Here is a 23,786-nt window from a genome sequence, read left to right on the forward strand (position 1 = left end):
AGAGAAGTCATAATTAAGACCATGAAATGTTTGGGCTTTTAGAAATGTGAGTGACTAGTGGAATTTTAGTTTTAAAGAAATACGTATCACAGTGTGCCAGCAATATATTTTCCCTAAAACGCACATAGGGATACCACTAGAACACCAAGAACTACTGTCTCCTCTAAAGGGAGTATACTGGAGATGACTTCAGACTGGGAAGACCATTTTGAGGTACCTTAAGTTATTACCTTAGCCTCACTCATTAGGTTTTCAATAGTAAATATTTCCTTTTGAAGCTATGCAAACTTTTTTGGCATACTTATTATCGAGTGGTCACCTGTGACATGTGGTTCCTTTACAATAGTATCTAAACAGTGAGATGGGCTCAACACTTGAGTCCATTATCTGAATTCTAGATTAAAGCCACGCACTGAAAATTCAAAGATAATTTTACAAATGTTCTGTTTTTGTTTTTTCAGGAATGGCAGTCAGATAAATGTGGTGAATAAAGAGGCACGTGCTTGTATCTTCAAGTTGGGAAGACGGAACAAACTGAGAAAGATACCAAATGTGTTAGGCTGTGGTTACAATTTATAAATGACCTACTCTTGACCTGGAACGGCAGTGAAACTCTGGTAAGAAGTGTTAATGTTTTTAATCACAATATATTCACCTCAACTAGAAGTAAAAGGTTGTCTTATAAACCTTGCTGCATCCTTTTACACTTAACGTCAACACCTCTAAAGGTTCGAAGAGGATTATTCCCTATGTGTAACTCCTTAAAGCTACTTTAAATTGTGGATAGCACGGACACTCCCAATTCGTATGAAAATGGCATCCGAGTAGAACGATTCAAAAGTAAGGGGTAACTTACACCTGAAAGTGAACTCTAAGAATAAAAATGATACTTTAATATCTAAAGCTCCTAATCAAAAATGTAATGTGCAGATACATGTCATAACAGTCTTCAGTACTGAATTTTACAACCTAAGATTATTATAAGTAGTAGTATAAACAAACACTTGAGCCTTTTGCAAACTGGTGGCCGTCTATGAGATAAAATTTGATGCAATCCTTTCATCACCTTTATGCATCAATTATTTTTATTATCATTATAATGTTGGATAGTGCTGTGGCCAGTACACAGATGAATGCCTACAACCCAAAGGGCTGGTAGTATAGCATTTGAAGAACAAGAGGGTATACAGCTTATGCCCACAACCCAGAGGCCAGCAACGATGCATGTACTCACGACAGTGTTAAAGATGAAATGTCAGAACAACAACAAGCACCAAGAACCTCTTCCCCATCCCTCCCAAATAGTGAGTAAGTGTTACTTGTGAAAAGTCAGTCGAGTCCATGAAGTTGTTTGAAGTATATAAGTCACCAGGGGGGTTATGCTGGGGAAGCAGTGAGGTAGCCATAGGTGGAAGGAAGCAACCATAACAATTTCAAATAATTAGGGTAAGTCAGTTATTTGAATTCCGTGGATAATATACGTATAAAGGAGCCCATTCTGTGGAGTAGTCGTCTAGCTGCTGATCTAATGCGAGCGACACCCTTTCCATGCCTCTGATAAACCACAACTTATGTAACCAGGATGTATACTGAGGAATGGCAGCGGTTCTCGAAAGCCATGTCAATGTCATGTAGCACCTGTCTCCAGAACTGGGACAGTTTGGGGCAATGTCATAGCAGGTGAATCAATGTGTCCGTTGCTCCACACCTCCTCCAATACTCCTTGATGCATTCAGGGTGCCAAACTCCCAATCTAGGCAGAATGCGGTACCAGTACAATCCTATCTTACATGGTGTATCTGTGCTAGATATGTTGTGTGCAGTGTGCCTTGCTCTGTGGTAAATGTCTGCCCATTTCGCATCAGTTAGTGACCTGCCGAGCTCTCCCTCCGAACGTCTCTGCCCAGGTGTAGGGGTATTAGTCTTCTCTTTGCTAAGGATGGCACATAATTCTGTGATCAGAGTCTTGTCAGTGCGTTTAAGGATTAGCCACCTTTTGAAGTCAGTCAAGGTCCTTTCTGAGTGGGGCCAGACAGAGGGGTGAAACGCTCAATGTCTCACTTGAAGGTATTGGATTCTGTCTGCCTCTGTCAAGCCGTAGTCCATTTTAAGATGTTCGAAGGGGATAATCCATTGGAGGTCAAACAGAGCTCCAATCCTTTTACAACTCCCTTCATGCCATCGTCTAAAGTGCTTGGGTTGCAGACCAGGGGTGAAATCTGGGTTCAGCAGGATTGGTGTCATAGGGAAGGGAAGGGAAGGACTTCAGTCCCTCCTTTGTCTCCACCTCATTCCATACTTGAAAGACGGCCCATGTTACTAGCAAGAAATAGAGTCCCCAGCCTCTGTGTTTTTTAAGAAGCTGGGGTTCTTTCCATATATGAGGGCCCGCCACTGCCTGGTCCATAAAGAACCAGTGTTTCTCTGTGAGTGGCCAACCCCATTCCTCCAGGAATCGTAGTTGCGAGGCCAGATAGTATCGCAGGAATGAGGCCACAGGCAATCCGCCCCTGGTTGTGGTCTGCATAGAACCTTTTTCTGTAATTGAGGTTTCTCCCCCACCCCTCTCGCCTACAGATAAAGCAATTGATGGTGATCTGCAGGTACCTGAGTGCTTGTCTAGGCAGAGTCAGCAGCAGAGCTTGAAAAAGATAAAGATTTATCAGCAGTGTGGTCGTTTTGGTGGCTGCGATTCTGCCGATCCAGGAAAGGCCAAGTCATTCCCACCCGGTAAGGTCTGTTTTGACCTGTCTAAGCATATTCTCGTAATTCAGAGAAATGGTGTGGAGTGACTTTGCTAACTGAATCCCGGGGTATGCGATATGAGTCTGTGGCCCACTCAAATGGAAACTGAGCTCTGAAAACTGCCTTAGTCTAGGGTGTGGCAGAGAGATTCAGGATCAGCAATTTCCCCACATTAACTTTAAACCCTGATAATGTACAGAACGTCTGCAACTCCTGAGTCAGGGCCTGGACAGAAGACAAGTGAGTGATAGCTAGGATTACATCGTCAGCATATAGGCTGGTCGCCAATGAACGTAATGCCAGTTATGTCCGGATGTGCCCTTATGCGTTGAGCCAGTGGCTCAATATAAAGGGTGAAAAGAAGCAGGTACAGGGGGCAGCCCTGCCTGATGTCCTGGCCAATAGCAAAAAGTGTGGGAAAGATTCCATTGATACGCAAAAAAGCCCTGGGAGTGCTATTGATGCTCTTAATTCAACAAAGAAATTGTTTGCCAAATCCAAAGTGTTGTAGCTTTTTAAATAGGTAGGGTGAGAGCTTTGTTACTGGATTTGTTGCTTGGTATGTCAAGGGGTCTTCGACATCTCTTTGGGTGTCAAAGGATAATGTTTTGTAAGTCTTTAAAAGCCTCTGCAATCTGTATCTCCGAGTGTACCTCCATGGTGGGGGTGGGTGTTAGAACTGGCATCCTTGGCGTGGTCTCCCCTATCTTTTTTGCCTCCCATGTTTTGACTGTGCGCTGGACTCTGTTGTTGCTGTTTTTTGGTACTCTGGGCACTTTGCTACTGCTGACTAGTGCTAAAGTGCAAGTACTCCCATGTAAAGTATATGTGAAATTGACTATTCCCGATTGACATATTTGATTTACTAGTAAGTCCCTAGTAAAGTGCACTAGAGGTGCATAGGACCTGAATCAAATGCTACTAGTGTGCCTGCAGCACTGGTTGTGCCACCCACATTAGTAGCCCTGTAAACATGGCTCAGACGTGCCACTGCAGTGTCTGTGTGGACAGGCCTACCAGTAGTATCTTCAAGAGGAATGGGGGGCCAGCTATCTAGGGGAGTGCAAATGCTGGAGAGCTCAATTCAAATGTTCTGTGGGCTGCCCTTAGATGCTCCTCATGTGGCTCGCGCTAGTTCACAACAGATCTCCCAGGGCCCAGCAGGGTTGTCTCAGCCCCAGCCACAGTGCTCCAGGGCCGCGTGCCCGACTCAGTCCCTCCAGGTCTTCTCTGGGGGCATGCAGGAGGGTGGGGGAGATTGCCTCTGGGTCTGGATCTTCTTCCTTCCCACACTCATGGTGGTCAATGGCTTTAGGGTTTGTATGGAAGTGCCCCATTTGTCAGGTCCCGTAGTCAGTCAGGTCGAGTGGAGGAGGATGACCCAGTTTTCTGTGCTGGGCCAAGGGTTCTCTGCTAGGCAACTTCCCACCGGGCCAGTTTCACATCTGCTGTCTTGTTTTCAGGAAAGCCAGGCAGACTCCAGCTGAGGGCTGTCAAGTTCACACCCTGCCCAGCAGCGGAGAGAGTGCTGTGATGTGCTATAAAAGTGGTTCCCAACCTGTTGTCCGGGGACCCTGGGGGTCCACGAAGCCTCCTCAGGGGGTCTGTGACGACTTAGAAAATTAAACAATAATATCAGATTAGGTCCACAACTTTCAGTAATGACTCAGTAGTGGTCCCCGGATTCCAATAATGATTCAGTGGGGGTCCCCGGGATCCAGTATTGGTAAAGTGGGAGTCCACAGAAGTCGAAAGGTTGGGAACCACTTTGCTATAGCAGCAGCGAGGTTGGAGAGACCTGGAAGAGCGCCTCAGCTAATCGCCATTTTGGTCAAGACCCCCTTTCATCACTTTTAAAAGAACTAAATCCTTTGAGCAATGATTGGTAAGTGGTCTCTTAACAAGTGTAGCTCTACAGATAGATTTAAAAAAAGAAAAGGTTGGTTCAAGTGCAGAAGTGAAAATACAAGTGTATATTTTGTGTAAAGCAGAATTTATGCAGCTGTTCATTAATAGTAGCACAATCTTTCATTGATAGAAGAGGCGCTTGAACATCATTGTGCAATTAAACACAGAGATCATATCCCCTGTTAGCACAAGATTTTGAAGAACTTCTTGCCATGATACATATTAACCATTTTTTAATAAGCAACAACGATAGTAACAGACGAGGAGGTCACAAGCTATTGCACCAGGGTAGATCTACAATAAATGATATTCCATCAAAACTCTTCAGCCATGTGGGCAGTGATGAGAAACTGATAGCTCACATTTAATCACAGTCTATATCCCACACCCTCAATTGCTTGTTTTATGAAGTATCTCAACTTAAAAGGAACATATTCTGACTGTTACCTACCAATTGGTTAAATGGCAAAAAGGAAAGTAGTAAAAGTTAAGGCCAGGTATTATGTATCAATGTTTGTTTGACATATTGTGAACACTTTCAGAGTTAGTAATGCAAGACTGATTTCCCTGGACGTTTAACCATTTATGTTGATTGATAGTAATGGTAGTTAAAAACCGAGTCCACAGAGGCATGAAGCTATTTGAGCGCAGTGGCTATTATGGCTAATTAATTATTTTTCTCCCAGTTCCTTTTGCTCCAAGTAATGTAAACCTAGAAACTCTCCCCACAGAAGGGGCGGACTTTCTTTTGAGATGATTATGGTAAATAAATATTGAAAGAAAAGCAATTTAGCCTACTGGGTGGTAGTGTGTCACCAATGTAAAATCATAGCTTGGGAGGAATGATTACAGTGTCGATGATTTGTGTACAGTCATTGGCTTGCAGCTTTCATTTGTGATATTACTGAATTCGGAAACCCTGTACTTCATTTTTGGGCGACTTTCACTTTTATTTTACGAGTAGGGATTGGTTCAATAGCTAAGAGTGGAGGAATTCCTCTGCTGTGTGGGTTAGCAGTATCCTTTCTACATTAAATAGAGATTGTGAACATTACATATGTCTCTGTCATCTTTAATTTGTGATTACCTATCCTGTGAACTATGCAGAGAGGCAGAAGTTTCTTTTAGTTGAAAAGGGCCATTATAAGACGGTAACTGACGAAATCAGGAGAGGACTCAGAAAACTCGGCTAACTTTAGACCTTTTCCTTACTTCTGCATACTGCAATAATTGTGGAACAGTGGTAACGCCCAATTACAATTCTATGCTGAACCCCATTATCAACTAGGATTAAAACAAGTAGGTTTTAGACCAGATTGCTCTACAGGGCTGGTAATTATTTTAGCTATGGATGACCTTTGTACACTGGTAGAAAGAGGTGGTTCGTGAGTACTAGTATTCCTGAACGTCTCTGTAGAATTTGATACGATCAACCACAGCATGAATGGATTTCTTCCTTTATCTCATCTAGAACTCAATCTGTCCAACAAGGCGCTTTTTTCAACTGGATTCCCTGCAGAGTGCCCAGGGCTCATTTCTCTCGCCACTGCTTTTCATTCTTTGTACGCCCCTCCCACCCAAATTTGCTAACAAACTTCGATGTTGAATGATATCTATATGCGGATGACATGCTTATCAGAATAAACTTGTGAGATATTCCTTGTAACTAGGTGATGGGAGTAGAGGCGATTTTGTATGCTGCAAACTAGATGGGGCAAAACTGTCTCAACAATACACAATGAAATTGGAAATCCTTCCAGTTTTAAATAAAATCATCCTATGGTACAATGCACTGTGGCCCTCTAATCTCAGGAAATGCCCTTCCTCAGTTTCCAAGGTGAGCTAGATAATGTGATTTTTAATGTTACGAAATCACATTTTAATCAAATCAGACTATTGGGCAAGATTATGCCTTTTTTAATCCTTTCTACTCAAAGTCATGGCAGAGAATTCCTTCACCTTGGCTAAACTGTACTATGATAACGTGGTATAGTTGAGTCTTTCCAAGTCAGCCACCCATCGACTCCAAAAACTTCAAAAAGCTCCAGTAAAGGCTATTTCCAATCTGAGAAAGTTTGATTCAATCATGGCACATTTTCGGCAAATCTGCTGTTTAAATCTGCTTGCCGGATGTACAAAATATTGTAGGATCTCAGTCCTCTGTACCTCTATAACAATTTCCAAAGATATACCCTGAGTCATGCCCTTGTGTCATATTATGGTATTTTTTGTTGTTTCCCCCAACAAACTTGCAAAATATGGTGAAAATGCGTTTTGATTCCAGTGCACTATGCTGTGGAACTCTATCCCACTAGAAATCTGGGCCTTGCCTCAGCCGATGAAATTCAGGAACACACTGAAAACCTGGCTTTTCAAGATCTAATTCTGCTACTTCCCTAAAAATAAACATCATCATCCTGCTGGATACCTTAATTCTAACATTTGTATCCTTCTCTTTTGCACTGCACTTGCACCAGGAGATTAACCTGGAGTGGCAACATCGCTGTACAAAAAGGCAAAATATAAATATATAAATGGTAACAAACAGCATATTAAATTCTGCACATCTGCATAAAAACACTTCCTCTCACTAAGTACACACACACACACACACATATATGTATATTAATCTATATGTATATATGTGTGTGTATGCAGAGATTAATATGCTATTTACGACTATTTATTACTATTGCATGCTATTTATTAATATAGTATTGCACTACTATCACACTGTCGTGTCCCTGAAATTATCCCTCCTTCCCTCCTTCAACAATGGATATAAATAGTATGTCATATTCTATGCATGAGGGTGTTGGGCGCAGAGCCTGGCAGACGCTGCACCCAACTCCGCTGAGAATGGACACCTGCGCAGTGTTGTGCTTAAGGCCTGTCTGCACACACCATTCACAAGCATTAACGCCTGTAGCGGGTGCTCATACAGCAGGGCATGTACAGTGAAGGTTGGCTGCCAGGCTTTGGCTCCAAGCCACGCACAAGTGTGGTTAGCCAGCCAAAGTGGCTTGGATGCAGGCCCTGTGCTTAGACCTCACTGTGCACGATAGCTGGCTGTGTGCCACAGGTGTTGACTATAAATAGGTGCAAGGAACAATTGGATGTGATATATTTATTTACTATTTATTTAGTAGATTTCTATAGCGCATGGTAACCCAATACATAGGTGCGCTTTATAAGTTAACAATGAATGTGACACAAGGTCTTACATAGTACTGTTAATTCGTTGAAGAAACAAGTGCATAAACATAGGGTTAACATATACAGGTCCTGATTATAATAGTAAGGACAATGGCATTAGTGGAAGAAAGGGGAGAGAGAAGGGAGACAGGTAGTCTGGGTAGCGGAAGAGGGATTACCTAGAGAAAGGAGTATATGATAAAAAAAACTCAGAAATTCATAGCAAAAAACAAAGTCAAATTCAAGCATAGCTTTGGTCAAACCCTTAACATATGTTTAACAAAAACTTCAGAAATTCACTGAAAGAGCACAGATAAAGTGCAGTTATGCTTACAAAACAAAATCTAAAAAACCCACTTAAATTTACAAATTATGATTAGGTAATCTAACTATAATTTGGACCCCCATCAGGCACTGCTTATGACCACGATCAATCCACATAAGCATTTTAGAAATGACCTTGCATTTATCTAATAATAATATCAGTACAAAAATCCATGAATACTGGTTTGAATTAAGTCAGACGTACTTGGTGTTAGGGGCCAGTCCTCGGGGTGCCATTGAACATAAACAAGGGATTGCCATTATACTGACATTCAGGAAATTCCCCTTCATGCTCTGCCACTGTTCAGAATTATCTGCATCAAAACCAATAAATAGTATCAACTAAATGTAGCTCTGTAATTAACAAATCATTATCAAGACAAGGTTACTTTCAATGTTACTTAAATAAAACTTACCAACTTTATGAATTTGTTCATTCTTTTTCTTTCTGGGGGGCAGAAAATGTTCATATTAGAGACATCTGCACTTAATGTTAATATAAAGCATATGACAGAAGAATAAACAGACAGCTGCATCGTGGGGTGCATTAAATACTTAACCCCCCCTCGGAGGGTCATTTTCAGGCTTTCCATATATGATCCACTGTCCACAACATTCCAATATTTCCTGTAATCACATTGGAAGGTATAGGGTAACCTTTTGGTAGGCGATGTTGACCAAGGTATATTTCATAAGTTGTTCAAGAGCCAAACCATGTAAACCAATGCAGGCTTATTCTGCTCTTCATCTCCCTATCGCAGAGGGAATTATACATGTTCTTGAGGACTAATTAAACAGTAACATTTAGGTTAACGGTAGCTAGTCTTGGTGTAGGGCTTGGCAAATTTTTGCAGACCAGCCTAAACTTTGTGGCACATGACCTTTTCTGGGGAACTGAAGGGGGGGCGGGGTGGACAGGAAGGGGTGGAAAGTATGGCCTTGAGCAGGCTTTGCCAATCAGTAGCTTTTGATCTACTGGTAGCACTCCAGCTACCTGATAGTAGCTATCCTCTGTGCAGCCCAGCCTACTAAAGTAGAAGCTTTTACTTGGTTGAATTATTATATGTATACCAAAATTCAGGGTTTATTTTGAGTGAAAATATGTTTATTTTCATAACCCATAACCTGATATTTGGGGGAAAATGGCTGAATTTCCAAAATATAGTTAAGTCTGATATTTGAGTGATAACATCATGTGGCACTGGAGAGACTTTTTACAAGTGTTATTACCTTGGTACCAAGGGCATTGCTGCTATGCCAGTTGTGTATTACCCACGTAAAGGCATTCCATGTTGGCAAAGCCTTTTTTACATTACGGCTGATAAAGTCGCCTGATGCACTAAGGTGGTAGTAATCTTGCATATGGCGGCCACTAATGTAATCTTGTCTGATGTCATCACTATCACAACAGCAATAATATTAATAGATCTTGATGATTTCATGGAAAAAAGTAGCTTCTATTACAGAAAAGGTTGCAACCCCCTGGCCTTGAGTATTATATAGATGGTGGATAATACTCTAGCACCTTGGAAAACCGAAGGGAAAAATGTAATTGCAGCAGAAATCGGTCTCACCACCCAAAATACTGAAAAAATGTCATACTTCTAAGTTAACCCTGAAATGTATTCTCTTGGGTATACTTCCAAGAGTACACCCAATATTTTAAGAGGAAGCTTCAACTAAAGTAGAACACAGCTCCTTAATGCCTACACGTGCTGGCTGCTTTAAGTATATAAATAAACATCTGCTCCAGACTACATAGTCTTCTGTCTTCTATGTAAAAGTATTTCATGTCTCAGAGTAGAGTTGGTTAAAGACCATTTAACGTCGACAAAGTCATACCATTACTTTTAAAGAATGGTCTACAAAGACTGCTTTCCTTGAGCAGTCTGTGCTCTTTTCTAACAATGGGGCCTTTATCTTGCAGTACTTAACCCAAATTCCATCAACAGATTCCCAACTTAATTTCTGTCATTTTGAAAATTCTGTATAGTGTAGTGATGAACTTTTGAATGGAGTTGAAATTTTATAAGTAAATTGATCTGATGATAACAACAATTAAGGGATTTTGAAGGAAATAACTTTGTTCAATTCATTGCAATCCAGATAAATGTTTAACCATTCTTAGAAACAATTACTTCTTTAGGTTGTACTACATATTTACTGTAGGGGATGCCAGAATCTTCATTTGGGACTCCTAGTCCCATGATCATCTTTGTGACAGCAGAGTAGGGGCAAAGGAGGTTGGCCCCAGATATCCTGCACTACAAAGCGCTCTTGCCTGCCTCGTTGCAAGGGATGACTGTGGGCTGCATTCTGATGAAGCAAGGGCCAGGGGCACGCCCATCTGCTCCCGTCAGCACCTGTTAGAGGCTGGGATGGGTCACCCTACTTTTATCTGGCCCCACAAGATGGTTTGAAATATGGCCAAACATATAGCTGCAGGTATGCCAACTGGTAATATCGCTATATAACAGACTTCTACTATTGACTCCTTTCTTGTTCGCGTTGTTGGGTTTATATGCAAGAAGACTAAGCTGGCAGAGTGGAAGATCTCCTTGTTTGGTGATACCACTGTTAACATGTTGCCTCCTGAACATACATGTTCTGTAACCCCGGCCTCAGTAGGAAACTATTATTCTGGTGGATTGGCAGTTCTGGGCCTGCGGTAAGTGGTCGGTTCCCTGTTACTAAAACACATTTTCAAGCTTAATATTAGGGGAACGAAAACCTTTGAACATTGTGAAGAGGGTGACAAAACAAATGCTGTTTACTCTGTTATCATCTGTGAAATCTGCATCATTTCTCTTTTTTCAGAGCTCGACTACCTAATTAGGCTTCATGTCAAACTTATTCATGATAAGTTGGAACAAACTAAGGGCTTGTTAAGCACTAAGAGCCTCATTATAAGTGTGGTGGTCCAAGGACCACCACACTCACGTTGACGGTCGGACCGCCGCAACTTTGGCGGTCCAACCACCCAATTACAACCCTGGCAGGCAGACCCACAAGGGGACCGCGGTCCCCCCGGGAACATGGTTCATGACATGGTGACGGAGGTCTGGCTTGTAACTAGCCAGGTCAACACTGAACTCAGAGCCGCCTGGCTCTACAACCCATATTTCTTCATAAATCCTGAAAAGACATCCAAATGTCTCTATAGCCTTTTGCTCTTCAAATCACAAGAACAGCATCATCAGCATAAAGAAGCAATGGGACTGGCCGATATCCTATCTGGGGCATATCTTGATCTAGTAAGCTTAAATGTCTATTAAGATCATTAATATACAAAGTAAATAAAAAGGGGGCCAGTACACAGCCCTGACATACACCCTTCCTGGCCCCAAATGAACAAGTTACTCACCTTTGGCAATGCCTTATCTGGCAGATACTCCATCTAGCTGTAGATTCCATACCTTAGAACATTCCAAGGTGTCAGACTGAATCTGGAGTTTTTTTCCCAAGCAGACCCTTTGTGCACTAGAGGTGGCATTGAGTGGTGGTGTTCATGCCGGAAATGATATGCACAGAGCCTAATAGGTGCCACTCCAGCAAGCTGACCTCAGTTTCATGGCTGTTTTTCCATACCAGAAGAACAGAGCTATACTGAAGTATTAAACCAGTGTGCCAGATGAGGTCCTCAAGGACCTCTCAAGGTGAAAATCACAGTTCGCAGAACAGGGAGGATGGGAGAGTCGGTAAGGAACCTGCGGCTAAATCGAGTCTCTACCAGATAAAGCATTACTAACTGTGAATAACTTATGCATCTGATAGAGACTTCTAGCTGCAGATTCTGTACCTTAGAATAAATAACAAAACCATTTCTCCTCGGAGATGGGTCTGCAGACTGTTTATAGTAACACCTGAATAGGTGAAACGCCCATCACACCCGATCTGAGACAGTGGTGATTGGCAAAAGTGTGCAGTGATGCCCAAGTCACTGCCTGACAGATGCACTGGATAGGGACTCTTCGAGCTAATACAGTGGTCACAGCCTTTGCTCTGGTGGATTAAGCCATCAAAACCTCAGGGGGTTGTTTCTTGGCCAGTGCATAGCAGATTTTAATGCAGAATACAACCTACCTGGAGACAGTTCTCTTCTGGACTGCTTTGACTTTCTTTGCTCCAGTTAATCCGTTGCAGTTGATAGTCCACCCAATGTCTTTAGTATGATCAATGTAGAACAATAATGCTCTTTTTGGATCCAGATGGTGGAGTCTCTCCTCTTCTTTGGAAGAGTATGGTCAAGCAAGGAAGTCGGCAGCGTGATGTTCTGTTCAAGGTGAAAAAGTTGCTACAATCTTGACTGGGAAAGACGCACAGTTTCTAAGGGCCAGTTTGTCCGGAAAAAAGATAGTATACAGAAGGTTGAATGAGTGTGCTTGCAACTCACTAACCTACCTGGCAGTTAGAACAAGAAAGGCTGTTTTAATGATGAGCAGTCAGAGAGGGCAGCTGTGCATGGGCTCAAAAGGTGAGCATATCAGAAACGTAAGAATTAAATTAAAGTCTTGCAACCACAAAAATGCTGAGATGGTCTAAAGATGGCCTAAAGATAGCCTTTGGCTCTGCCCAAAGCAGGGCTTCGCCAGGCAAGGCACAGTAAAAGACAAGAAATTGAGAGTGAGGAACAGTGAATTTGACAGCAAACAAAGCCACGCATTTGTTGCATTCTCAGACGTTGGCAGTCTTAGTGGAGGGACACCTGGCTGCTAAGATGTTGTCACATACTTAAGGAGGGAGATCAAAAGCCCTGTCCTGTTGCTGTGCCAGGAGATGCTCCAGACAAGGCAACCTGATCACAGAACTGAAACTCATGCCCAGGAGTTTGGGATACCATACTTTGCATGCCCAGTCCAGAGTCACAAAGATTATTTGGGCGCAGTTGTTTCCGATCCTCTCTAGAGCTCCGGGCAGGAATGGTTTCAGAGGAAAGGGGTATAGGAGGCCTGAGCTCCAATTGAAACAAAAAGCATTTGAGTGAGAGTCGCCTTGGAAACTTCATTGTGCAGAAGTGCTCTGCAGTCTCTGCAGTGGTGAATAGATCTAACCAACGTTCTCCCCAATCTTGAAAGAGACTTTGCACCACCTCCAGGTGGATAAGCCATTCCTATCAGATGTTAAACCTGCAGGAAGATGCCCTTATGTTCTAGCCATGTCCAGAGGTGTAGAGTCTTTGGCACAGAGTCCAGGACTCCAATCCACCCCATTTAGCAGTGGTATTGTCTGTGAACACCTTGCAAGAGAAGCTTCCATTTCAGTAAGCCAATAAAGGCTGTGCCAGAAGTTAAGTTGACTCTATTATTGAGAATTATTACCTTTGTTTTATCAGTACTCAATTTTAGTTGGCTGTTGCTCATTCAGTTCCAGATGTGTACGCACAGTGCTTTTTTAACTCAGCTGAGCTACGACTGAGCCGTACAAAATGCAGGAGTAGTTGACAATTATCTGCATAGTTAGATAATCTGCAGCCTCTTCAAGCTAACTACTTTATTAACAGCCTCATACAGATGTTAGACAGACAGGTGGATAAAGAGGATCCCTGGGGAACTCCACAGTGGACATTCAAAGCAGCTGCTATAAAAAGTTTGAGCTGTACAGCTTGAAATCGATCTTTCAAAAAAGAATTACATTGGATATAGATCTGTTTCTTGAAATCCTGCAGCCTTCACTTGGTCAAAACTAGATGTTATGATCCGATCCACAATATGGAAGGATGCAGGTAAGTTCAATAGTCCCAAAGCCGAGAGCAGCCCTAAACCACCATATAATCTTAAAGCATTGACTGTGGATAGAATCACCAACTAGATAATGTGTGTTTTGAAGATGGTTACAGATTTCTTTAGCGACATGAGCTTCTATTATTTTTACTGAATAGGGTAGTAATGGTATAAGGTGGTAGTTTTTTTTTTTTAAATAGTATGATCTTCTCCTTGCTTTTTTAGCAATGGTAAAATAACAGTATTGTTAAATAGTATATGTACAAGATCGTGTGCTAAGGATTTGCTCAGCAAATTTGTTAATGGAATCTCAATTGCAGTGGTTAGGTTTTTAATGGCATGGGTCTAATGGTGAGCCTGATTTGGCTTTTACCATTAATTCCTGAATTTGAAGAGTATCTAGTGGTGGAAAAATGGAAACATAATCGGAGTTTCTATCCACCTCTGAACTGTGTAAGTCATCAGGAGTTTAATGAGGCGTAATTTTATTAGTTTTATTTCATTTATAAATAAGTATTCTTCACTGATTGCAAAAATCTTGAGAAGGGCCTAAATTACTAGTCACCTTCTTAGATGAGGAAAGTTCATTCATAATCTTGAATGCTTCATTCTGCTTATTTGCCTACTCTATGATTTAATTGGAGAAGTAAGTTAACGCACTGTGAAATTGTTTGACTTTATATACTGACATGCACCATTTGAATTTAGCCTTCTGCCAATTGTGCTCTGGTCAACATAATTGGACTTCGCTTCTTTTAACTTTGTTGAGAATCAAGCTGCTGATTTAGTTTGGTTACTTTTTTTAAGTTGCACACAGATCAGCTGTGCTTTTAACAGCTTGCGAATTAATTTTCCACTTTCTTAACTAGAGGGCTCAAAGTAGGAGTTGTCTTCTTTAGCTTAGTCACTATATCTTCAGATATTATATATTGCTACGATGTTTAATGTGAAATAAAAGTTGGACAGTAAGGGAGCCTTCATTATATTCCTTCTTAGGTTTCTAGGCATAGAAAAATAGAGCAGAATATGATGCAGGTTCCTTTGCACGCAACCTGTTTTTTGTCGTAGAAACAAAAAGAGCCTTCAATATAAACTGCCATTCACTTCTATAAAACTAATAAAAGTTACAAAAAAAACTTGGTCCCAGAGAATTAATGAGAAACCAAGGGAGGGAAAAGTAGCTGCGCGGGGCACAAGGAGCATACCTGGGATAGAGGGAGGGGCGAGACAATGGAACAAGACACACTACTAGACAGGGATAATGAAGAGCACACAGGTGAAAGTAGGAAGGTGGAATAGGTGTTGCTGGGGTGAATATAGTTGATCCTGAATAGGTTCCATTCTAGCACAGTGTGAGACTTGAACCCTGGCTCACACTAATTGTAGTTCGTGTATTGCACTACTGAAGTGGTTGCCTACTTAGATAACATGCCACATCTCTGGTGAGTGGTTACAAAGTTGTTGTCTTTGTTGATCCCATGTGGAAAGTGCTTCAATGTTGTGCATAATGACCACTGAGGTGCTGTTAGCATGTTATTAAATGCTCTGCTTAGCAGTAGGATGGATGAAGATGTGTGAGAAACAGATGCACAGTTTATGGTTTTCAGTAAGCTGGCACCTTTGAGCAGCTATATAGGTCCCTTTATGGTATGTCTTATGATCAGAGTCTGTTAAGATAGTTACTGCACTTGGGTTGTCCAGTCAGAGAAATTTTGTTTACAGTTTATGGTCCTGAATAGGCATAGTTAGAGAGAAATGGTGGGGATATCTACTTGTATCACATTTATAACTATCATCCTATTTCTGATTGTCACTATGAGATGTAAAGAAGTGGTCATAGTATATAGCTGGTTAGGACCTGTGGTAGTGGACTAGATCAGAGTCCTTTGAAGGGCCAGCAGTATGTGGAAGATTTCTTTAGTTATTGCATATCTGTTCAGTTGGTGATGGCAGATCTATGGGCTGGTTCAGTGCTGGGTGATGGACAAAACCAGTAGCAGATATATCTTATGTGAGTGTAGGAGGATTATGCGCTATAAGGGAGTTATGCAGCTTGTATGAATTACAATTGGATGCTGAGTGTTATGGTATTAGTTTTAGTGTGGGCAAGAAGGCTTGTATATGAATCAACATTACTAAATAACACCCAGGCTAGCAATAGATCAGCCTTCCATAACCTATTTGGATACAGAAAGCAGTGTGCTGGGTTGGGATGTTCCATATCTGTGGCCTGTAAACTGTAGACTGTACTTGAAGATGTGATTATTATGCTGTGTTCAGTCCCAGGGTTGTGTGGGATGATGACGTTTTCCTTTCTTAGAAATAGCCATGTTTTCAATTTTCTCCTGAAGTGAGCCTCTGAACACTTTGAATATTGACTAGTAACGAAATCCAGAGCTTGGGAGTTGTACTCAGAAAGCATTGCCTTCTATTGATTTCTTATAGCAAGGTGGAAGGATACTTTGTGATACAAGCCTAGAGCGCAGTGTCCAGTTGTTTGTAGTGCTTGTATTGAACTTGTAGGTACAGTGGGACGCTCTGTGGACAATGCAGAGTGCTTAGAACATTGCTCTTCTGGCCGTAGGTAGAAATTTGAGTGATTGTAGGGCTAAACTCATGCATTGTCTTGGGTGAAGACAGAGAAGGAGTCTTGCAGCAGCATATGATGAAACTGAGAGCCCCAAGGTATAGGAAGTAGACATAGTGAAGCTTGGAGATTACAACTGTGGGATAGCTTGTACCTTTTGTGAGAAACATGCTTATATTTTTTTAAGAATGACACTGCTACCATGGCGAAGCAAAGCAGGGAGAGACACTTACCTACCACTGGGTACTATAAGCTGGGATGGGATGTTCAAGTGCTATGTTCATAATGTGTCTCCCGCTGAACTGTTCAGCGTTATGGGACTAGTTGGTTGGGTCACATTAACAAAACTAATAGGAGCTTTCAGGTTGACTTATGGCACTCACATAATCAATGCAGCCATGTTCTTTTAATTGAATCCTAATAGTTGTGGCCTTTGTTTATTATAAATACTAAAATGCTAATATAAAAGTACCAGAATGCAAAGGAAAATCAGCATTGAACAAGCTCCCATCGGGAGATAAGGGACAACTCATGATACACTCATCTCTGCTCAAGTGTGGAGCTTTGCTTACTTGAAACAACAGCAAAATTCATTGTATGTATTGTTAGTTCTGTAGGGCTTCATATAGCTAGATGGGGATCAATCGACTGCAGTACATAGCAATGGGACTGATAAAGGAACTATGGCACACAACGGAAACATTGTTTAGAGGGGTCTGCACCAGCGGAGGAGGGAACTGAGTGCAGCCTAAGAAAATCTTTGGCACTGTTGGAAATGGCCCTTTTTGTAGGGTCATCCCTAAATGTTTTGCCTCCTTCCTCCTATTTGTTTCTGACCTGTTTAGGACTCTGGGCACTTTACCACTGCTAACCAGTGCTAAAGTGCATTTACTTTCTGTGTAAACTGTATTGGTGATTGGTATATTTGATTTACTAGTAAGTCCCTAGTAAAGCGCACTAGAGGTGCTCAGGGCCTGTAAATCAAATGCTACTAGTGGGCCTGCAGCACTGGTTGTGCCAGCCACATTAGTAGCCCTGTAAATCGGTCTCAGACCTGTGATTGCAGTGTCTGTGTGTGCAGTCTTGCACTGCCAATTCGACTTGGCAAGTGTACCCACTTGCCAGGCCTAAACCTTCCCTTTTCATACATGTAAGGCACCCCTAAGGTAGGCCCTAGGTAGCCCCATGGGCAGGGTGCAGTGTATGCTAAAGGTGGGACATGTACTGATGTGTGTTACATGTCCTAACAGTGATATACAGCTTAATTCAGTTTTCACTGTTGCAAGGCCTATCTCTCTCATAGGTTAACATGGGGGTGCCTTTAAATATCCTTAAAGTGCAGTTTCCCTTTGACAGCAGATAGAAATATGGAGTTTGTGGGTCTCTGAACTCACAATTTAAAAATACATCTGTAAGTGAAGTTGAGAATGCCACTTTTAGAAAGTATGCAAAAACATCTGGGTTTAATCCATCAGTTTTTTTGCTTGCCATGCCATTCCAGTTCAGACCCAGCCACATGCAAATCAGTCTTGACCCTGTTCCCCGTGGGAACAGTCGAGCCTGAACTGCCAGGCCAGGTCTTCCCTGGACCAGAAACAAGCATCCTGGGACCGGTTTCAGGGTATCACCCTTCATCAGCCAGGCTAGCTTGAATCTGGTGGCATAGCAAGCACGGGACCCACGTCTGGGCATGCCCTTCCCACTTGGGGCGACAAATGCAAAAACAACAGATGATGGACGGAATGCAGAACAAATCAAACATTCACCCCCAGTCACAGATCTGGGTTTAATCAATCAGTTTATTTGCTTGACATGCCATTCCAGTTTGGACCCAGCCATGTGCAAATCAGTCTTGACCCTGCTCCCCAAGTAGGCATTTTGTTGCTTTAACCATTCTGTGACTCTGCCTGTTTGTGGATTCCTTGTCTGGGTCAGACTGACAGTTGGGATGTTTGTGAATCTCCTCTAGACAGTGACGCAATGGGAGCTGGGGTGGAGCCTGCATATCTCAATGAGCCATCTGTGCTAGAGTGGAGGGAGGAGTGGTCACTTATACCTGAATGGGCTGTGCCTGCCCTCTCATAATGCAGTCCCCAACCTGTGGTGTGTGTCTGGGCCAGGCATGGGCAAGGCAGGATCTTGTGAACAACAGAGACATTCCTTTGAAGTATGCCTATTTCGAAGGCAGAAAGGAGTATAAGTAGTTGACCCAAAACCCCAGACTTTAGATTTCTTCAAGATCACTTCTGGGACCAAGATGAACTTCTGCCAGGGAGAAGAGCTGAGGAGGAGTGCTGCCCCTGTCTGTGACTGTGCTTTGTTGGGCTATCCTGCGGTTGCTGCTTCTACCTGTGAAAGGGGACAAAGACTGGACTTTGTAGTATATTCCTGCTTGTGAATAATCTCAAGGGCTTGAACTGAGTTTGCCTCCTGTTTTGAAGTCTCAGGGCCATCAAGACTTCCTTGGCTAACATCTAGACTCTCTGCTGAGACTCCTGCCAAGTAGTGTCCTATCCAGTCCCTGGGCACTTGAAAGGTGAAGTTGGCAGACAGAAACTGAAAATCCATGCACAGAACACCATGCAGGGAAATTTTCGACGCACCATCTGCAACACGGATGATAAACGACACGTAGCCAGTGTCGCGGCTAAAATCGATGCTCCACCTGCATCGCAGCTGGGGGATCGACCCATCATGGCTGGAGAAACGCCGCTTGCGGCTGCTGATAATGAAACAAACCCCACGCAGCATGTTTTTTAAACATCATGCAACAGAGTTTTCCACACATCGTCCCTGGGCGTCAAAGCGGAACCAAGGTGCCCCGTCAGGAAATCGATGCATTGCTCTCTTGTGAGGGAGAAAAACAACGCATCGCGACCCGACCAGAGAAGAAACAACGCATGGCCTCCCTTGAAAGGAAGAAATCAACGCGTCCCTGCCTTTTCCGATGCACTCTCGCCCTTGCGGCTTTATTTTGTATGCTAACTAGGTACTTTGTGCAAAATCATTGTTTCCATTGTTTTCTATGGAGTAAGACTCTTAGTCATTTGAAAAATCATATTTTAACTTGGGTATGTTGGATTTTTGTCATTTTGGTCTTATTTGATTTAGATGAATATTGCCTATTTTTCTAAACTGGTGCAATATCCACTTTGTAGTGTTTTCACAGATAAGCCTGACTGCTTCTGCCAAGCTACCAAGGGGGTAAGCAGGGGTTATCTAAGTGTGTTTCTCCATTGCCCTGCATATGGTGATGGTCTTTGCTTGGACAGGGGGTAACCTGACTGCCAACCACAGACCCCATTTCTAACAGGCACTGACACAAATATTTTTGTTTTACAAATTAAGCACTACAATTGGCTACCTGGGAACACTGTTATTAAGTTTTAGTTTGCAGTGGTATGTTATCACTACTGGGGCAAAGTTTTGCATTGGTGGATCATGAGTACGGGAAGTCTTACTGGAAAAGTAAATCATGAAAAAGGACAACAAGTAATCAGGGCCTTATATCTCTGAACCCCATCGTTATATAAGTCAGCTGCTGTTAAACGTGCTGGGTGTGTAATTATCCCACAGCATGTTGATGACAAAATGGACACACCTTTAATGCAAGACTTCGTACAATTTAAAATCACCCTTTTTTTGTCCTCATACATCTCTGGCTCCTAGTAGACTCCATACCGCCTGATCACACCCTCTCGTATGTGGAGGTGACTAATGCCAGGGAGCCCAGATCTCTCTCACATGAGCCAGATCTCTCTCCCACCAGAGGAGAGAAAGTAGTGTGGGCCCTAATCATTGGGCGTAAACATGATAATGCACCCCAGTAGTGTATTACTCTCCAGTTTCCCTCCATTCCACCAACCGTGACCATATTTTTTCTTTCTTTTACCTATTTGAGTTTTTAGCCTCCATGTCCATCTTTGATGTGCGGATAAGGGCGTTGAGCTAGTGAATGTATGAAGGGTGAGACTCAGATACCCATTTCCGACAGATTTCTCTCCTAGCCCAGAGTATCACATAGAACAATACTGTCTTCGTATCTTTGCTAATTGCTTCCCCTTCTTCCGGTATATTAACATTACTAAAGGAAGGCTCACTGAAATACTTTGCTTCACAATGCGTGAAACTGTTTTGCATACTTTTTCCCAAAAACTGTACACTTCTGGACATTCCAAAAACATATGAATATCAGACACGCTTAGTAAGCCACATTTTGCACAATTAACTGATTCCCCCCTCTCATCTTAGAAAGCTTATAGGGAGAGAAGAAAGCCCTGTGCAGAGTAAAAAGATGATTCCGCCTTAATGAGGCAGGTTTAACTACCTTAAATAATGAACGCATTGATGCTTCCCACCTGTCTTGTATTTGACCCGGGGGCATAACTTCCCCCCAAAGGGAGTCTGGTAGCTTAAAGTCGCCATCGAATATGTCCAAGATACCCCAGTACCAGCTTGATACCTTCTTCGAACTCCAATGATTTTAATTAAATGGTCCTCTAGCTGATTTGCAGACCCCAGACTGACTGTGGCCCTCTGTGTCCGGTTTCTTAGTTGAATATACTTCAACCTAGAGAGATTTCTTCTTGCCTGCTCCAGAAGTTCTTTCCAAGATAGTAGAGAGCCGTTCCTAACTAGGTCCCCCGAAATGTTACCCCCGCTTTCTTAAGAGGCAAAGCAAATACATCTATTCAACGCACTGGGTTATCCGGGGAGTACCAAACCGGAGCCCATTGACTATAATACTCTATTTTTCACCCTTGTTATTTCTACTTACTGTATTACTTTCTGTTTACTCCTTTCCAAAAATACCAGTCCCTGAAAAGACACCAACTGCAAATTTCTGCTGACATGCGCTTCTGTGATGAAGTACAAACCAAGATGGTCATTTTATTAGGTCAGGTACAAAGCTAACTTTCAACATTACATTTTGCAATTGAAAACCCAGCCTCACTAATACATCAAACTTTCCTAATTCTGCCTCCCTTTAACTGTCCCCAATTTGCAAACTTTCCCAACCAAATCAGCACCTTCTCCACTCTATTCATGCCTCGCCAATCCACCGTCCATCCCAAATAAAACCTATCTGTTGCCTCCCATGCACCACTCCGTCTCACCTAAAGATCTTACCTGCACTGTCTTGATGTCCCTTTCTGCACCGCCCCCACCCATTTTCCTCTTTTCTAGCTGCAAGCACCACTCTTCAGGTCCACTATATAGGTAATAGTTTTTTCCCGCTAAGTCCCATCCTAAAGCAGCAATTACACCAATTCTAAAATCTGCTATCCTAACAGAACGACTCCACCCCTAACTCTGGAAGAAAACACAAAACGCACCCACCTGAGCCAGACCCCTGCTCACTCTCCCTCGGTCCATTTGGTTAGGCTAACACAATATGGGATAGAAAGGGGGAAAGAAAGAGCTTCAAAAGCGAACTCACCCACTGGATATGAATTTTGCTAGCAACCTCTCTGGGAACATCTTGCAGCAGACACTTGCATAGATAAGAAAGGGTGTAGTCCAAGCCTCAATATAAATTGACACTTTAGGCCTTCTGGCCAATTCCTACTCCTACTCCTTAGACCCTGCTTTAGCCTGTATTACTTTGTGTAAATTCTTGAACATGTCATAAGATTTGCCCCTCTATCTCTTCTCTTAAGTTGGTGTAGATGAATGTGCACCCAAGAGAACAAACACCCTAATATTGGGTAACTCATTCTTGAAATCCTTCCTTTTTTCTTCTCCCCCTCCTTCACTTTACCCTACATATTATCTGTTTTCTTTTCAATCATCATCTCAGCCGATACACCTTGTGCACCTTTCTTATTCCCTTCAGGCCCAACCTCCAATCCCCTCTTGTCTTAACTTGTCTCCTTTTCCCTTATACCAGCTGGGACTTCTAGTCCTAACTGTGCTCACTGCTTTGTCACTACTAACTATTTTCAGTCCTTAAGCCCCATTTGTCTCTTCCATGCCTGTATAAACACCAATCCCAATGGAACATTGGCCACTCTCTTCCCTTTCAACCCCAACTTTTTTTTATCTTCTCAACACCACCACCACCACCATTTCAACTACCAGGCTGTCATGTGGCTCCATCCATCACCAGTGCTTTGCACTGTCTGCTTTCATTGTCACCTTTCTGAGACCATTTGTCTGACTTCACTGCCATGTTTACTCTGCCCTACAAAACAGGCTACTCCCTCTCTTTAGATCAGTGCTCTCAAGACATACATGATTTGACCACATACTGCATACCATTCCTGGCCTTAAACGCCATGTGTTTTCCTCCACATTGCACCAACATGGTGGTTTGGGGTTGAGGTGAGGTGATCGTGTGGGTTCCTACAGGAGCACAAGGTTATCAATCCCTAACTACTCCACTATCCTCAGACAGAACCCACATCTCTTTCCCTCTTCCAGTCATACTATTGTTCACCCTATTTGGACCACCCACCTATTCACCTAAGGCTACCCCTTCTGAATCTCACACCTTTCATTTTGGTGGAACACTGAAATGCCCCTCTCTAGAACTACTCAGTACAGCAGAAGGCTTCACAGTGCTAAAGGTTTGCCTACTCCCTTGTCTCAATTGAGAAACTGCTTGCTTGTTTAAAAATTGTCTGCTGCAATTCTATCTGCATTTGCTCTCTTCTTGTAAAGGGGTGGCAGGCCCAAATCACTAAAACCTTTGGCCCTGTTGCAGCTTTTAACCTGCTCCATATGAAATTGAAGAGTGCTCTGCTATGCCACCTGCTGGAAATGGCACTTGCTCCCACTGCTACAAACGTAGCCCACCTGTGCATCACAACGGCTTCTCTTTGCCTCCTCCCTACAGCCAGACTTATACTAACAGTGTGGCATGATGCTGCAGTCACAACTAGCTGCACCTCCTCCCCAAAACACACACTCCCAATCATTGTGGCCTCATATGTGCATCACACCTAACTCTCACCAGCCCCAGGTAAGGAAGGACTAACAGCTCTTCTGACAAAAGGGAAACAAAAGCACCCCTTTCTTCGCCCACCCCAAAATGTAGAAAGAAATCTACCAGGTTATATCCTATAGCAGTGGTTCCCAAACTTTTTTGATCCCCGGCTCCTTTGACCTATTGGCCGTGTTGGCCACGGCTCCCCATTATGTTACTTTTTTTTGGCGGGTGGGGGAACGTAATCCCAGCCTGTACCTGTACCTACACTATTTACAGTTTGACTTCTTTATTCTCTCGTTCAGGTTCCTGAAAACCATTTATTTTAAACTATTTCTTTTCTTTTGTCATAGGGATATTATTAATGGTACTCTGGCGC

At 42.7% G+C, this 23,786-nt stretch overlaps 1 protein-coding gene across 1 annotated transcript in view; it reads right to left on the reverse strand.

Moving 5' to 3' along the window:
- CERKL (CERK like autophagy regulator) overlaps window positions 1-23,786 on the reverse strand; it is a 421,375-nt gene that overhangs the window by 123,641 nt on the left and 273,948 nt on the right. The window contains exons 9-10 of the mRNA XM_069225454.1: window positions 8,589-8,620; window positions 8,378-8,486 (exon numbers count right to left, since the gene is read on the reverse strand). Coding sequence (XP_069081555.1) covers window positions 8,378-8,486; window positions 8,589-8,620 — 141 coding nt within the window. The remainder of the gene's footprint in view (window positions 1-8,377; window positions 8,487-8,588; window positions 8,621-23,786) is intronic.

The sequence above is a fragment of the Pleurodeles waltl genome, chromosome 3_1 (assembly GCF_031143425.1).
Source record: "Pleurodeles waltl isolate 20211129_DDA chromosome 3_1, aPleWal1.hap1.20221129, whole genome shotgun sequence".
NCBI classification, from domain to species: Eukaryota; Metazoa; Chordata; class Amphibia; order Caudata; family Salamandridae; genus Pleurodeles; species Pleurodeles waltl.